At 41.4% G+C, this 17,230-nt stretch overlaps 1 protein-coding gene across 3 annotated transcripts; it reads left to right on the top strand.

The window, feature by feature from the left end:
* The first annotated feature begins 919 nt into the window (after positions 1-919).
* On the top strand, positions 920-15,938 carry LOC133852344 (uncharacterized). 3 transcript variants are annotated; one of them, XM_062289085.1, is made up of 3 exons: positions 920-1,410; positions 2,225-3,022; positions 15,688-15,938. In XM_062289085.1, the coding sequence occupies exons 1-3, from the start codon at positions 1,140-1,142 to the stop codon at positions 15,921-15,923; spliced, it is 1,305 nt and encodes a 434-aa protein (XP_062145069.1). In that variant the 5' UTR covers positions 920-1,139; the 3' UTR covers positions 15,924-15,938. The 3 variants fall into 3 exon arrangements, with proteins under 3 accessions (XP_062145069.1, XP_062145071.1, XP_062145070.1); XM_062289087.1 differs by lacking the exon at positions 15,688-15,938 and adding an exon at positions 14,494-14,723 and having other exon boundaries at positions 922-1,410; positions 2,225-3,004; XM_062289086.1 differs by lacking the exon at positions 15,688-15,938 and adding an exon at positions 14,494-14,723 and having other exon boundaries at positions 923-1,410.
* The last annotated feature ends 1,292 nt before the right edge of the window (positions 15,939-17,230 follow it).

Here is a 17,230-nt window from a genome sequence, read left to right as displayed (position 1 = left end):
TTCGTTTCATAAATCAAGACATTTTATTACGAACATTAATACATATATTATTATTACACTAAATAATAAATTGTCAAATAATATTTTGCACCATTATAAAAATAAGGCTAATTAATCTTATGATTAATTATTTGTCTATTTATTAACTCAGTAATTTTCGGTTATAAAATAATTATCAGTTTTATTAAAACACAGTTCATTAAATCAATTGAAAATATTTATAAAACAATTTATAAGACGAATGATTATTTATTCATATAAATAATCACTTTTATTTTTTATTTTTAACTTTATTATTCTTTTTAAAAAAATGTGTTTTAAAAACTGGGGCGCTACAGATTCGACGACCCCATGGGAGAAAAAAAAAATTATAAGTTTTGGCCATTGGGGGTGGCTCCACAGGAGTGGTTCGGGCGTTCGACCACCCCCAGACGGGCTGGCCTGGGGTAGCCGAACCAACCCTGTGGCCCATGGGGGTGGTTTGGCCACTCTCAATGGCCAAAACCCATCAAATTATTATTATTGTTATTATTATTTTTTTTTTCTGCCATGGGGTGGCAGGCTACCTCTCATCTTTTTTTTTAAAAAAAATTTTAATTTTTTTTTTTTTTTATATAATGTCACATGTCAACCATCGCGGTTGACATGTGGCGAGACGTTAAAATTTAAACGAAAAATCTAACAGAGGTATTAAATGAGTTTTTATTCTTAATTCAAGTACTATTTATGATACAAAACAAAAGTGCTAAATTTAAAAATACGTAAAACTTAAAGTACTAATAAATTATTTATTCCTAATATTAATTATATTAATCAGGAGCGACGAATACTCGGAAGTCTTCCTGTGGGCCCGCGCGCCATTAGACGATGGTGGGTCCTCTTTTGAGCGCACACTAGGTTTTAGGCGAATTGAAGTAGCCTGCTCTCAAATACAAAGAACAAAAAGAGGTTTGAGGAAGTAGTTGCAGAGACTCCAAGACCGACGGCGGTGGAGAAACGAAGAAGCGAAGAATCGCCTTTCAATTCAATTTATATGTAAAAGAAAAAAAAAAAAAAATTAGAGAGAGAGGGAGAAATGTGGAATCGAGCGAGTGATTGATTGATTGATGCTGTAATATAATTATTAATTGCGGGCAAGGATGGTTGGGGATGTGAACGGAACGACGTCGTCGATGGCGGAAGCGCAGTACGTGGGGGCGAAGACGTCGGTGTGGTGGGACATAGAGAACTGCTCGGTGCCGAAGGGGTGCGACCCGAACGCGATCGCGCAGAACATAAGCTCGGCGCTCATGAAGATGAACTACTGCGGGCCCGTCTCCATCTCCGCCTACTGCGACACCCACCGCATCCCCGACTCCATTCAGCACGCGCTCTCCAGCACCGGCATCGCCCTCTACCACGTCCCCGCCGGTACCCTTCTTTCTCTAACCCTACCGGGATACTTTTGCGGATTCTCTCAGATCTGCGATTTCTGCGTCGCTTTTTCTTCTTCTTTTTTTATTTTTATTTTTATTTTTATTTTTATTATTATTATTATTTATTTTATAATTAATTTTATTTTATTGTGATTTTGGATTTTAAAAGATCTGCTGTGAGTGTGGTTTGATTTAGCTTTCCTGCCGCTTTGTTGTCGATGGATGTGGCTGTGTATTTGTTGGTTTAGATTTTATCTCCGCTTGTTTTGTTTTAGGTCTCGTGTTTCGTGTTCGTTTATTGGTTTATCGGAAACTTCCTAACTGCGCTTCTGTTTCGTCTATGAATGAACCCAAATTTTGCGAATTAGGGTTGAGATTTTGTGTTCCGCGATTGCGATAATCTTCCATCTTTGATTTTTGCATCTATTTTTCACTCTTTTTTTAAATAAGAATTTGGTTCGTTTTCGCTGTGTTAAGTGAAGATTAATGAACCAGGGAAGATTTGGTATTTTATTCTTATTTATGTGAATACTAATTTTGATTAATAGGCATTAGTTAAATTTATTCCTTTTCTTGCCGTTCAGAGGCTCACGTACGTTTTGTTTGCTTCGTGTTTTCAAGAATTGTTAATTGCACTTCCATTCTTCTATGAACCCTGTGATGCAAATAACTTTGAATATCTCTATCCACGATTTTCATTTTCTTTTTTTCTGGCCAACTCTCACAAACTTATTGATGGACTACACGATTAGATTGCGATGTTTTTTGAAGTGTATTTGTTTTCATTGACACGTGAATGTTTGTAACAGGTGTGAAAGATGCGAGTGACAAGAAGATTTTAGTCGACATGCTGTTCTGGGCAGTAGACAACCCTGCTCCCGCGAACTTTATGCTGATTTCTGGTGACAGGGATTTCTCTAGTGCACTCCATCAGCTGCGCATGAGGAGGTATAATATTCTTCTAGCACAGCCGCAGAGAGCGTCTGTGCCCCTTATTGCTGCAGCAAAGACACTATGGCTTTGGACGAGCCTCTCTGCTGGAGGACCACCGCTTTCGAGTGGTGAGTCATCACAGTTTACTAACGGTTACCATACCTCTAATCATGAAACATCACAATACCCAGTTTCTGAACCCATTCAGTTAAGCCAACCCATGACGGCCGGCATTTCTGAAAACCTTTCTTTTGGAAATCAAAGACCTCCTAGTGCTGGAAGGGTTGGTGGTGATAACAAATACAAAGGGAGCATATCAAGAGCCTCACGCATGCCTGTCAACAAACTAAAGAGACGATCAATCTCTCAGGCATCACATCCATCTAAAAGATATGCTACCCGATCAAGTGAGAAACGGAACTTCTCCCCAACCTTAGCGAAACCATGTGATACGTGTGGAAAACAGCATTTTGGAGTATGTAGGAAGGTAAAACTGGTCTGTTTTAAGTGTGGTAAGTCCGGTCATTTTCAGAGAAGTTGCCCAAATAACAACCACCAAGGGGTTGAAGCCGCAAAAGAGCAGATTTTAGCAAACACAACTGGCCAAGGCAAGGGCGAGAACACTAATCCAAAGAGTATTGATATTGAGAAAGAAGGTATAGACGAAGTGACAGGTACCATTCTTTAAATAGATAGCATTAGGCATACTAATGATTTAGGAATTCATTTGCGCCGATTACATGAAATTTTTTAAAAGTACTCAACAGTTAAAATAGTATTTGTGACAGAACAAGAAAAAGATCATGGTACCATATAAGGTTAGTATCTATACACACCTTAGTCGATGAGTCGAACCCACAAATAGATCATGGTACTATATAAAATTTTTTACCTAGATAAAAATTAAGAAATAGAAGTTCAAGGAATTGACAATCCTATAATATCTTTAATATTAAGAAATAGAAATAGATATTAGAATGGGAGGTGGAATTTCAATCATAGAAGATAAGATGTAAGACCCTAGGGATTAAAATTATATGATGAGATAATTGATAGAAAGAAAATATACATTATTCTCTTACATCTTTTTCTTCTCTAGAATACTTTATTGATCAAGGTTAGCATAGCCTATGTTCAGTAATTAGACACTACACTTAAAATCTATCACTAAAAAAAAAAAAAAAAACTTAGAAGTTAAATTTTCTTTTGATGTAAATTTTATGTGTAGCATAGTTTACGAATTTTGAGGACGAAATTCCGTTAAAGCGGAAGGAATGTAGCGCCCCAGATTTTAAGACATAAAACATAATGCTTTAAATTAGAATTTAAGACCTAATAATAAGATAAACAAATATATTTATGAGAATAAATATTTATTGGTATTTAACCTTACTATAAGAATATTTAGGATTAAATATTCATTAATAATCGAGACATGTTTATAGTTCTAAATCGATTAGATACGATTATCGGACCTTAAGCTATAAATCGAAAATGAAATAACCAACCTGTCAAGTGGATGATCGATCCCCGTAGACTACAATCGATCCCCATAAGTCGACGCTCTATCAACACGGCGCTCGATCGCCAATACCTGGCGATCGATCTACATAGTTCTGCAAAAACATAAGTTACGCGGGTTAGTTTCCTAAGTTTGATCAAGTTTCATCCTCACGAGTTGCTCCTCTCTCTTTGTCTCTCTCTCCCTTCTCAAACTTTTTCACCCTAGTGGTGGCGTGTGTAGGCGTGTCTCGCTAGGGTTTCAACTCTTCGAACGTTTTTGGGGATGGCTCTGGAGAGACGCTTCTTCATGGAGGTTAAAACCTTCATTCTCTTGGTGGAGGAAGGAAGGTCTATGCTGACATTGGAGGAGAGAAGGAAAGGTTTTTTGGGGTTGTGCGTATGGGTATGCAGTGTATTGGTTGGGTTATCGCTGGGGTGAAGGAGGCTTTGCAGTTTCAGGGGGTTGAGGATTTTGCTAAATCCTTCCGGGAAGATTCGACGGCTTGGGTTAGGAAAGGCTGCAATAAGGATGGCCAATTTTTGGAGCTAGCGGTTGTTGCAGTGGGTTGCCAGAGAGGGTTCATCTTGTTCCCGGGGGGACAAGGAAGGCGGGAATGGAATAGATTGGTTGGTGAGTTTTTTTTTTTTTTTTGTGACATAAAATGGCTGATGAGTTTGGCAAGGTGTTGGTTTTCCTGGAATCTACTTCTGGGTCTTCTCTTGTAGGTTTGCTATCTCCAGTGGAGAATGATGGGAAGGAGATCTTGGGTTTGAAGGCTTCCTTACCAAGTTCGGGTGGGTTTTCTCCTTCTTTGGGTGGTGCCCTTCCGTCGTTCGCAGAGGTGGTGAGGTCAGAGGGTCCTGTCAAGGTGCGGATTCTGCCGGCTGAGAGACGTGAGCTCGGTTTTCTCCTGGCAGCGAGGCTAGCGGAGGAGATGAGGGTGGCCATGGATTGCTCATTGTTGGAGCAGGAACTTTTGGGTGAGGACTGGTTGGTGAGCAAAGTGGTGGCTTTCCTTTGGGTAAAGACCTTCATGTCATTGGGTCAAAGTTTCGAGACTGCAGTATGGCGTGCTCCTCTAGATCCAGGCTTCGTGATGGCAATGTGGCGTGATCCAAGAAGGCACCGGTTGTCGCTGACTCTAAGCATGAGGGTGACGCATCAGAGGAGTCTGGGGTGTTCAGGAAGCTTCTTGATTTTTTTGAAGCTTGGATTGCTTGGGCTTGTGGGCATAGGATGGGGCTGAATGTGTTTTCTCCTGTTAGGCTGAAGCAGAGATTGGGCAGGAATGGATTTGCTTGGGCTTGTGGGCATAGGATTGGGCCGGGTGTGTTTTCTTCTGTTGGGTTGAAGCAGAGATTGGGCAGGAAAGGATTGGGCTGGGTTTTTAAAAGTCGTTTTGGGTTGGGCCGGATGCGTTTTAGGGCTGGGTCCTAATTGGTTGGGCGGTAGGCCCAATTCAAAAAAAGACTTTTAAGTCAGTTCTCGACCCGATTCTTGGTCTCAAAGCTTTTCCTGTGGGTCTGAGCTCGAATTCGGGTTTGACTTTAGGATCGTCCTCTTCAATGATCGCCGGTGATTCTCCGATGCCAATAGTTTTGGGTTGTTCGTCTAGTGAGTTCTCAGTGTCATCTTCTCTGATGATCGTTGTGGAGGAGGTTTTTGCCGTTGTTCCTCAGCAAGCAGTCGCGGGTTGCTTTTCTGTTACTTTTCGGTGGGTTCTGATCACGTCGTTGGCGGGACCATTTTGGTTGCCTCTGCATCGTTGATGCCCTTTGCCAGTGGGTGTGTTTCCGATCCGGTAGTCTCACATCTCTCTGTCTTCGAGGAACCTGCAAAATGGGCGGTAGAAGATGTGCACTCTCTTTCGAGGCTTTCTGCTCTTGCGAACTCTGGTCTTGGTTTGGCACTTTCTGGGTCCCCTTCCTATGCCCCTGGATCTCCTTCCTCTGCCCCTATTCTGATGCCTTCTGCTCTGGCAACCTCTGCCTTTGGGTGCTCGGTTTCGGAAGCTAAGGGGTATTCTGATGGTTATGCTCCTTCTGATGGGTGCTTAGATTTGGGTGCTTCTCCTATTGCTAAAAAGGGGGCGATTTTTGAGTCGGATGGCTTGTTTCAAGCTCCAAAATGGCTGGTTGGTTTTGGCCCATCTGGGGAGTTGGTTTTGGCTCGTCATCCCGACATGTCCTTGAATTGGGTGTTGGATGGGGTTGGAGATGCCATTGAAGAGGAGCTCCATTTGGTTAAAAAGGTTGCGCGCTTGAAGATCAAAGGGAAGAAAGGTGTTGAATTTGAAAAGCATCATTGACTACGGCGATGCAAGCGTGTCCTCTAGGCATAGGAAAGGAAAGGCCTAGGTGCTGGAGCTTTGATTGTTCCTTGTAGGCTTTGGGTTTAAGGGCTTTGGGTGGGTTTGTTTGGGTTTCCTTCTTGTGGGCTATTTCGTTTTTTGCTTTCTAGCTAGGTGATTCCTTTTGTATACTTCTGATGTATGTAGAAGCGCCTCACGCTTTTAATAAGACCAGTTCATTACTTATCAAAAAAAAAAAAGTTTCGTAAGTTTGAAGCTAAATGTTAGTTAGTTAGAGATATCAGATATTTTCTTTGCATGGACAACTCGATGCCCAGCTTGCTGCCCAAGTGTTGCCCTAGGCCGTTAGATACGATCAAAATTGAGCCATCCCGATCGTTCAAGCTCCTACATATTGAAATGCAGTCCTTCGGTTTCCCGCACACCATCACCTTCTTCCTCTCTTTTTCTCTGTCATTTTCTCTCAAGCTCTCTCTTCTTCTCCACCAATCACAATAGAGAAGAAGCCCCCTCTCTCAAACACCCTCTTAAACCTCCCTCTCTTCCTCTTTGTTTCGGTTGCAACAAAAAAGGAAAGCTCTCTTCTCTCTTTTCTGTGCATCTCTCTCTCAGTTCTTTGTAGGTGCAGCAGCAAAAGGAAGTTTTCTTCCTGTTTTTCCCTCAAACAAGAAGCCCTCTCCCTCTCTTGTGTTCTCTCGGCTGGTACCCAAAACAAAAGCAAAGGATCCTCTTTGTTTCTCTCTCTCGGACAACCCAAAGAAAAAGAAGAAAGAACTATGTGCGTGCGTGAAAAGAAGAAGAAGTCTCCTCTCTGTCTCTTGTCTCTACTTGAAAAGAAAAGGGAAAAGTTCTCCCTTTTACTCTCTGTTGGCTGGTCCCTTAGTAATGCATCTAGAGTCTTTTAAATATCTCAATTATTATCTTGAGATATTTGGTAAGTTTCTAATTAAGTTTTGTTTTATGATTTTATAAGTGATTAGATTATTTAATGTTTTAATGTTGTATTTAAACATGATTTTCAAAGTGGTGTATTTAATTAAGGGGAGTGATTCTTGCACTCACAGTGTACAACTGGTGTACAACACCAAGACACAATGGAGTGGGGCCTAATGTGTAGGCCCCACTTCATTGTGTCTTGCTGTTGTGCACTTGTTGTTAACCGTGAGTATTTCTATCATTTTCCTTTAATTAAATAAATACGTTGTTATAATGCTCGAATAAAATGGAGTATTTTATAAAATTGTTGTTACGCTGTCCAAAATTATAAAATGTTTTAAAGCATTAGTTACTCTAATGCCATTATTCTAGCAAATTTTATAAAATGATAAAATAGAAATTGTTTATATTGATGATGTTATGCCGCCCATGTGTTTAAAATATTATACCTGTTATTTATACTAATGGGATTATTATGTCTATTTTCATAAAAAGAATTTTACGTATTTAGCAAACTAATGCTATTATAATGTTTGTTATTAGGCTTACAAAAGACTGTTTAAATAGATTTTGACAGAAACTTTAACCCTAAATTGACTGACTAGTCTAAAGAATCTGAACTATAAAAAAATATCCAAAACAATGAATTTGTGTGTAGAGTCCCGTCGGTGGGCAGTAGAGTCCAAGGAGTTCGTTGTGGCGATAGTGGGTGGTTTCACAGGCATTAGGATTCATGAACGTAGAAAAGGAGTGTCGAGGTCCATTCTTATAGACAAAGATGAGGCTGCATGGTTGCTTAAGTCGTATCATGATCTGGTTACGGCTCAGGACTGTAGAGTGTTCTGGAATCAATCCGTCTCGGGTTTTCCGCGGCTTCTTGCGCAACAACGTGCAAATAGGCATGGTTACTTTATCACCTTAGAAGAATATGAGGGAAGAAGAAGGAAAGGATCTGTCTTGGTGCCAAAAGGAAGATTTGGAGAAGGGTGGAAGCGCTTTGGGGAGGAGATTCGGTTAGCCCTTAATTGTCTGCTCGCTGGCAGTTTCCCGAAGCATGCCAAAGGTAAGGAAGAGCCACAGTATCATGATGAGAGGAGGAGGAGCTACGCTGATGTGCTCAGAGCTTCCATGCCGAAAGATAAGACTTCTTTATATGCTACGAAGGAAGATTCCCGGCTCAGGGCTACGGTTCCGGTGAAGGGTGGTCGTGATCAGGAGGTTTTAACGGCTAAGTTGGATTCGGTGAATCAGGCTGGGATGAAGATGGATAAGTTGGAGAAGGAACTTCCGGCGGAACCTGCTGGGCCGAAGATAGTTGAGATGAAGAAGGTTTTTCCGGCGGTTCCCGCCGGGATGAAGATTCAAAATTCACTGTCCACTTCGTCGAGCAGTGAGATTGCGTCAGACCTAGAGGGTAGGGGGGCGGGCTCTAGTCCCTCTATGTTGGCCACTGCAGCACGCAATTCTCACGTCGAAGAGTGCCTCGAGCTGCGCAGTATCAGGAAGACGTTAGAGATGGTGTACGTGGAAGTCGGGCAGTGCCTGGATCGTATGCATTTGTGGGAAGAAGAGTTGTTGGGTCGGTCCATTTCTTTGGGCTCTAGCTTCTCTCGGCCCAATTTCTCCATACCCGATAGACCCTCCTCGACCCATGGTCCTTCAAAGCCTGCCCAACATTCTAAAGGGACAGCACCTATGCAGTTTCCAATCAAAAGGCCCAAACTTTTGTTTAAGCCCAAGGCAGGGTCGGTTCTGCGCCCCATCCCAGCTCGTAAGTTCTCGTTGGACGCCGGTGCTTCCACTTCTGCGGTGCAGTCGAAGTCGTTGGGTTTGGGGTTGGCGGTCTCGCGGTCTGCGTGCAGACCTCGATTCTCTGGCCGGGTCTATCAGCGTCGGAAGCGACCGATCCAGCGTCCTTCGGCAGTCTGGAGAGTTAAGACAGGGCAGCCCATCCAGGATGCAGGAACTTATAAGGACAGGGAGAAGGAGGCGATTTCTTCGAAGCTTGGGGAGCAGGAAGCGTCCCAGGCGTCCGAGATGGTGCTGGGTGGTGGGGCGGGAGTGACGACAGCCTTGCAGCTAGCAGCTAGTCAGTCGGAGGAGGCTGTCGTTTCTTTACCTGGGCTGGTTACAGACGGCTCTCGGCAGTCTGGGTTCGACCCAACGGCAGTGTCAGAGAATTCCGATCCAGAAGAGGAGGGTACTGTCGTTGGCAATGATTTCAGCTTGGCTGTGTCGGCAGTAGGTGGAGGTTTGCTGGTGACTCCTCAGGTGAGAACTTCACAGCCGAGTGCTGGAATAGGTTTCTCTGGGTTTGGTGTGGACCCAGTGTCTCAGAGGCAGGGAGTAGGTGGTCTTGAGTTGGTGATGCTTTCCGAAGTAGAAGGAGAAGAGGGTATCGTTTCAGAAGCTTCTTTAGGGGGTCCTTCGATGGATATTGACCTCTGGAAAGGATTAGGAGACATTATGGAGAGTGGGGTTTCTGTTGAATGTGTGGAGGATGAGAAGTGTGCTCAATTTGATTGTTCTTCGATGTTGCTTGAGCATTTTCATGAAGGACTGCTGATGCAAGAAAAAATCAGAGTCGATGAGGGGGAATTACAGAGCTTTGAGCCCTTAGTTATTGCTCCACTGGCAGTGGAAGATGCAGACAGACAGAGAGTATCACCTAGGTGGGTGTTGGAAAGAATTAAGAGGTACTATCCAACCATTGGGCTTTCTTGTGGTCACTTTGAGGACAGATTGTTGGCTTTGTTTGAGGAAATTGAAGTGGCTAGAGACCTCTTTTTGGCAGATTCCAAGTCGAAGTGTACGCCTACTAAAGGGGTGAAAGGGAAGAGAGAATTAAATAGGCTGACTTGGTCTGTTAATTATGAGAAGAAAGGGGCTCAGTCTGAGAGAGGTAGACAGAAGGGTAGGGGCACATCTCGTTATTATGATGCCTAAAATTTTGTCGTGGAATGTTAGAGGGCTTAATGCGATCGAGAAAAGATTAGAGATTAGAGGGCTTCTTAAGGTTTGGAAGGCGGATATTGTTTGCTTGGTGGAGACGAAGATGGCAGTTATTTCTAGAGAGGTGGTGCAAAGTCTTTGGGGCTGTATTCACGTTGATTGGTGTTATTTAGGTGCCAGCGGAGCATCGGGTGGGATTTTGCTAATGTGGGATAGAAGGGTGGTGGAGAAAGTGGAGGAGTGTATAGGTAGATACTCTGTTGCTTGTTCCTTGCGCAACACTGGTGATAATGTAATTTGGGCGTTTGGGGGTGTTTATGGTCCGAATGATGACAGGGAGAGGAGGGTGTTGTGGGATGAGTTAGCTGGATTGATGAGTTGGTGGGAGATGCCTTGGTGTATTGGGGGGGATTTTAATGTGGTTCGCTTTCCCAGTGAGAGATCTAATGGTGCTAGCTTCTCGGCAGCTATGGAAGAGTTCTCAGACTTCATTTCCTTACATAGTCTGGTGGACTTACCCCTGGAGGATGGCCAGTTTACTTGGTCTAATGGTCAGGAAGATCTGATTTGGTCTAGAATTGATAGATTTTTAATTTCTTCGGAGTGGGAGGAACGATTTCCTGATGTGTCTCAGAAGAGATTGACAAGGCTTTTCTCTGATCACTTTCCCTTGTTATTGGAGTGTGGGACAAATAGAGGAGGGAACAGGTATTTTAAGTTTGAAAACATGTGGCTGAAATACGAGGGTTTTGTTGAGCAGGTTCAAAAATGGTGGATGTCCTATGATTTTTCTGGTTTGCCAAGCTTCGTTTTGGCCAATAAATTGAAGGCTTTGAAAGCTGACTTGAGGAAATGGAATGAAGAAGTGTTTGGTGATCTAGGGAAAAAGAAGAAAGAATTATTGGAGGGAATTCGAGAGCTGGATTTAATCGAAGAATGTCGCTGTCTTGAGGAGGACGAAAAAATTCGTAGGGTGGATATGGCGAGAGAGATGGAGAAGACCCTTCTTTTTGAGGAAATGAGCTGGAGGCAAAAGTCTAGAGCTTTGTGGTTAAAGGAGGGGGATAAGAATACAAAATTTTTTCACAGGGTGGCCAACTCACATCGTAAATTCAATCATATGGATTCCTTGAATATTAACGGTATAATTTCAAGAAATCCTACGGAGATTAAGGAGCATTTAGTTAACTTCTACAGTAAGCTGTACTCAGAGAACTGTTCCTGGCTGCCTAGGGTGGAGGGCCTTTCTTTTTTATCCATTGATGAGGAGGAGAGCACCTGGCTAGAAAGAGCTTTTGAGGAGAAGGAGGTGTGGGATGTTATCAGGGACTTGAATGGAGATAAGGCGCCGGGCCCTGACGGATTCACTGCGGCTTTCTTTCAAAAGTGTTGGGGATTTTTAAAAACTGACATTATGAATGTTTTTGCAGAATTTCATGATCGAGGCAAGTTTGAAAAGAGTCTGAATGCTACCTTTGTCACTTTGATTCCCAAGAAGACTGCTGCCATGGATGTGAGAGATTTTCGCCCTATTAGCTTGGTTGGGGGGATCTACAAGATTATTTCAAAGGTTCTTGCAAACAGATTTAAGTCCGTTGTGGCCAAGATTATCTCCAACACTCAGAATGCTTTTATTGGTGGTAGGCAAATATTAGACTCTGTGCTTATTGCAAATGAATGTGTGGATAGTCATATTCGTTCGGGGGAACCTGGACTTCTGTGTAAGCTGGATTTGGAGAAGGCTTATGACCATGTGAACTGGGATTTCTTGCTTTATTTGTTGCAGAGATGTGGTTTGGGGGAAAGATGGAGGAAGTGGATACGTTTTTGTATATCTACGGTGAGATTTTCTATTCTTGTAAATGGAACCCCAGCCGGTTTTTTTAGTAGCTCTCGTGGGTTGCGACAAGGAGATCCTCTTTCTCCTTTGTTGTTTGTGGTGGTTATGGAGGCTTTGAGTCGGATGTTGACTGCCGCTTTGGATCAGGGTAATTTGACTGGGTTCTCAGTGGGCTCCAGGGATTCCGAGGCCGTAGTTGTGAATCACCTGCTGTTTGCGGATGACACTTTGATCTTTTGTGGCGCTCAAGAAGAACAGATTCGACATCTGAGATGTATTTTCTTATGTTTTGAGGCAGTTTCTGGCTTGAGAATTAATTTAGAGAAATCAGAAATCGTCCCTATTGGTGGAGTAGAGGATGTCGAAAGGCTGGCTAATCTTCTTGGTTGTCGGGTTGCTTCTCTGCCTATGACTTATTTGGGTTTGCCGTTGGGTGCTCCTTACAAGTCCACCTCTATTTGGAATGGTGTTATTGAAAAAATGGAAAGGAGGTTGGCGGGGTGGAAGCGGATGTACTTGTCAAAGGGTGCTCGGTTGACTCTTATTAATAGTACGCTCTCCAACATCCCCATTTATTATTTATCATTGTTTCCTATCCCAGTGAGGGTGGCTAATCGTCTTGATAAAATTCGTAAGGATTTTCTGTGGGGTGGCATTGGTGACGAGACCAAATTTCATCTAGTTAATTGGAACAAGATTTGCACACCTTTGCCTACAGGTGGGTTGGGAGTTCACAATTTCATCCAATTCAATCGAGCTCTCTTGGGTAAGTGGTTGTGGAGATATGGTAGGGAGAGAGAGGCTTTATGGCGATTGGTGATTGATGCCAAGTTTGAGAGTTTAAAGGGGGGGTGGTGTTCGAAAGAGGCTTCGGGTTCATTTGGAGTAGGTGTATGGAAGCATATTAGGAGGGGGTGGGAGGAATTTCGTAACTTTGTTCGGTTCGAACTGGGGAATGGATCAAATATTAACTTTTGGCAAGATAGGTGGTGTGGGGATAGATCCTTGGAGCAATGCTTTCCAGCTCTTTTTAGTATAGCAAGGAATAAAGATGCGACGGTAGAAGATAATTTGATGGTTCATAATGGGGCTATTCAGTGGAATGTTCTCTTCACGAGACATATTCAGGATTGGGAGGTGGATATGGTCATTTCTTTCTTCGATCGTCTATACTCCAGTTCGGCTCGGCATGGGGAGGGTGACAGGATAGTGTGGAATCCCTCTAGAAAAGGTCTATTTGAGGTGAGATCCTTCTACAAAGAGCTTATTAGGAAAGGTGGCCCTGTTGTCCCGTGTTTCCCTTGGAAGAATATTTGGCGTGTTAAGGCTCCAACTAGGGTGGCCTTCTTCGTTTGGTCAGCTGCTTTGGGCAAAATTTTGACGCATGATAACTTGCGTAAGAGGAAGGTGATAGTAATTGAGTGGTGTTGTTTATGTAAAAAGAGTGGGGAGTCTATTGATCATTTGTTGCTTCACTGTGAGGTAGCCCAGGCTCTTTGGAGCTTTGTCCTTACCTTATTTGGGGTCGAGTGGGTTATGCCACGTACGGTGTTGGAGTTGCTGAGTTGTTGGGGGGCGGCGTTTGGGGGTGCTCTAGCTATTGAAGCTTGGCGGTTAGCTCCTTTATGCTTGCTGTGGTGTATTTGGAGGGAGCGGAATGCTAGGCTATTTGAAGATGTAGAGACATCTATGGTGGAGCTTCGGAAGCGGTTGCTCAATACTTTATATTCTTGGATAGCGCCCCATCATAGTTTGAGTTCTTTTACTTATGTAGAATTTTTAAATTTATTCCCTGCTCATCCCTGTTAGGGGTTCTCTTGTATACTTCCCGTGTATAAGGGTTGCGCCCCTTTGCGCTTTTTAATATAATTGCAATTACTTATCAAAAAAAAAAAAATGTTTGTTATTTTATGGATTTTTAAAACACTAATTAATAAATGCTGTAATAATGCCCACTTAAAAATATGTGATTATGCAATCGACTTATTTTATATGCCGTTATAATATTCAAGCGATATTAGGAAATTATGATAAATGGTTTATAAGTTAAAAATGATAAAAATGTTAAAATAAGTTTTTAGCAATTTTGTACTAATACTCTATTAAATGTACAAAATTATATTGCAATGAGTACTTATGTGAATATTGTCTGAAGCAGGAAAGAACTGCAAATATTAAATACTTACTGAGAGTGATACTGATTTTCATAATATTGTGATTTCTGTTTTATTTAATTGTATGCAATTTGTTTGGAACTTTGCATATTTTTCTGTTGTGAGTTATGAATTTGTTAATAAGTAAGACCTGGGGTTTATTTAAGTCCCATGGCAAATTAACAAGATTGAGGGTTTAAGTCCCAAGGCAAAGACCGAGGGTTTAAGTCCCAAGGCACCAATCACCAATAAGACCCGGGGTTTAAGTCCCAAGGCACCAATAATTAAAAGACCTGAGGTTTAAGTCTCACGGCAACTGGTAATAAGACTGTGCATATAAAACTGTTAGTCATATTATTGCATTGTGTATTTTTAAATAAACCAGTAATTTGTTATATTATTGAAAACAGTTGACTTTTATCACCACAATCGCATAAATGTTTATGCAGGACAGGAGAAAGGTCAAAACTGTCAGGATCATCATGTCGATCCTGATATTTGTGAATAAGGCTTTTATGTATTTCTTTTAATATGTAATATTCTATATGATGGTTTGTATTAGGTTAAAACAATGGTTACGTAATATCAGTACCGCATGTGGTACATATGTTAATGCTTTGTGTACATTTATTATGTAAGAACACGTTCATAGTTATTTATATTGAGGTATTTCAGTCAACTCTAATATGTTATATTCTCAAGTCTTTAAGAAAAAAAAAATATTTCGCTGCGAGATTTTATCATCTTTGATGTCGTAATGTCATGTGGATTATTAGATATAATTACTTACGTCTTTTTGTAAAAGGCGTGGCGTTACAGTATGGTATCAGAGCAGTTTGCTCTGAGGACTATTAGACTTGACCCTAGAAATTTAGAGATGACACGAGCTATAGGTAATAAAAGCTTTATTTACGTTTCCATGAGTTCTGACTGATTTATGAATGTGTGCACTTTGATGCCTTGTTATGTGTTGAAAGACATTGAGATTATTTGTATGTGAAATAAAGATTGTACAATGAAATAAATTGATTAGGGAATAATTTTATTTTCTTTTAGTATTACAATATTTACAAAATGATATATGTATATGGTATACATATGTGTGTTATGAAAGTGTGCTCTTAATAGAATGTCGCATAGTATTACCTTAGATCATGTGTATAAACACTTTTGACTTTTGATTTATGTGATCTCTAAGCTTAGTATTGTGATCTTATAAATGATCTTATTTATTAACTTATATAAAAAAAATGATCTTATTTATTTACTTTTCTTAAGCCATTGAATAAGTGATTGGATATTGGATTATTAGAAAAGAGTAAATACATATTAGGCTTGACAATTTTTGACACGCCCGCGAACTCGACACGAAAAAAAATCGGGTTCGGGTTTGGGTTTGTCATTGTCGGGTTCGGGTTCTAGTCATAATCAGATCAACTCGATTATGACCCGATTATAATTGTGTTTGGCGGGTCAACCAACACGATTAAAAATAATAACAATAATAATAATCAAGAAACGCTGAAACGAACCCTAGCCGCAGTGTCGCACTTTTAGTCTTTCATTTTTCATTTTCACTTTGTCTTTCTAATTCTTTCACTCATTCAGTCCGGTCGTTCACACTTCACCCGCCGTTCATGCAGCCACACCCACGAGCCCACGACGACGACGACGCCTCACGACCCTCATAGAGTTACACACAGAGCCACTAGTGCTACTAGTAGTGGAACAGAGTGGCGGCGTGCGGCAAAGGGGGCAACCGGCATTGGATAATTTGGAAATGAGCTCCAGGGCCAAAGATATGGACGGATCGATTCACCAAGAAATCTATTTGGAGTCTGGACTCACTGTTGAACAGTCCCACCAGTGCTACCAGTAGCGTCAAGCTTGTTGATATACTATTTTTATTTATATAATTTGGTTATTTGGAATTGCCTTATAAGAATTGTGTAGTTCTGGATTCATAGATGTGGCTACCTTCTCTTCTTTCTTCGGATTCTTCCTTTTTCTTCTTCACAACGGGTCACCCGGGTCGTGTTCGGGTAACTCGATTTAATAATCGGGTCGAGTTCGTGTTAGACCTGATTATGTAATCGGGTCGGTCGGATTGACACGAACTCAACCCGTGAACCTGAATTGTCAAGCCTAATACATATTATTTTATAAGATTTAACAAGTTTAGATGTTTTAGTGCAGAACAACTCCCGCCCGAATGATAATCTCAATAGGAAACCTTCTATATGCCCATAATAGGTTTACTATTCCTTATGGGACTAGAAATGAATGAAATGGCCCGTAAAAAAATAGACTTTTGTCATGCATGAATAAATTGTATTATTTTGTTTACATGTTTGTTAACAAAATGACATGGCATAGAAATATGCCGCCTTGACGTTAAAACCAAGATGTACCTCACTATGAAAATAGTGACAGGACCCCACTTTCACCTCCACCGCCTGACGATAGAATGAATCTAGCCCTAACTCAATTCATGGCCGAACTACTAGGCAATTCGCTGAAGTGGTGGCACAGATTTCCCTACTTGTCGTAAAATTTGAGCAGGTCGGTCATTCAATGTGCGACATTGCTAATCAATATTTTCTGATGTTCGAAGAGATACAAGAACTATTAGTAGCCGAAGCCTAGCCACTACACGAAATGCCCAGATGCAAGTGCAAGCAGAAAGTCGGAACCCCCCACGAAGAATCGAAGACGAGCATTTTGAGAATAATCTCAATCCTCAAATCAAGGGAAAGGGTGTGTGCCACGAGATTAGGGACTTTCTCGATTTAGTAGACATGGCAATACTTATCGAGAAAAGAATTAATGAATCAACTGCCGTCAACAAACTAAAGAAACGATCAATCCAAAGAGTATTGATATTGAGAAAGAAGGTATGGACGGAGTGACAGGTACCATTCTTTAAATAGATAGCATTAGGCATACTAATGATTTAGGAATTCATTTGCGCCAATTAGATGAAATTTTTTAAAAGTACTCAACAGTTACGATAGTATTTGTGACGGAACAAGAAAAAGATCATGGTACCATATAAGGTTAATACCTATACATACCTTAGTCGATGAGTCGAACCCACAAATAAATCATGGTACAATATAAAATTTTGTACCTAGATAAAAATTAGGAGTAATTACCTTTTTCCTCCATGAACTACCAAAAAATGCG

The sequence above is a fragment of the Alnus glutinosa genome, chromosome 12 (genome assembly GCF_958979055.1).
Source record: "Alnus glutinosa chromosome 12, dhAlnGlut1.1, whole genome shotgun sequence".
NCBI lineage: Eukaryota > Viridiplantae > Streptophyta > Magnoliopsida > Fagales > Betulaceae > Alnus > Alnus glutinosa.
This window is presented reverse-complemented; position numbering and strand designations above follow the sequence as displayed.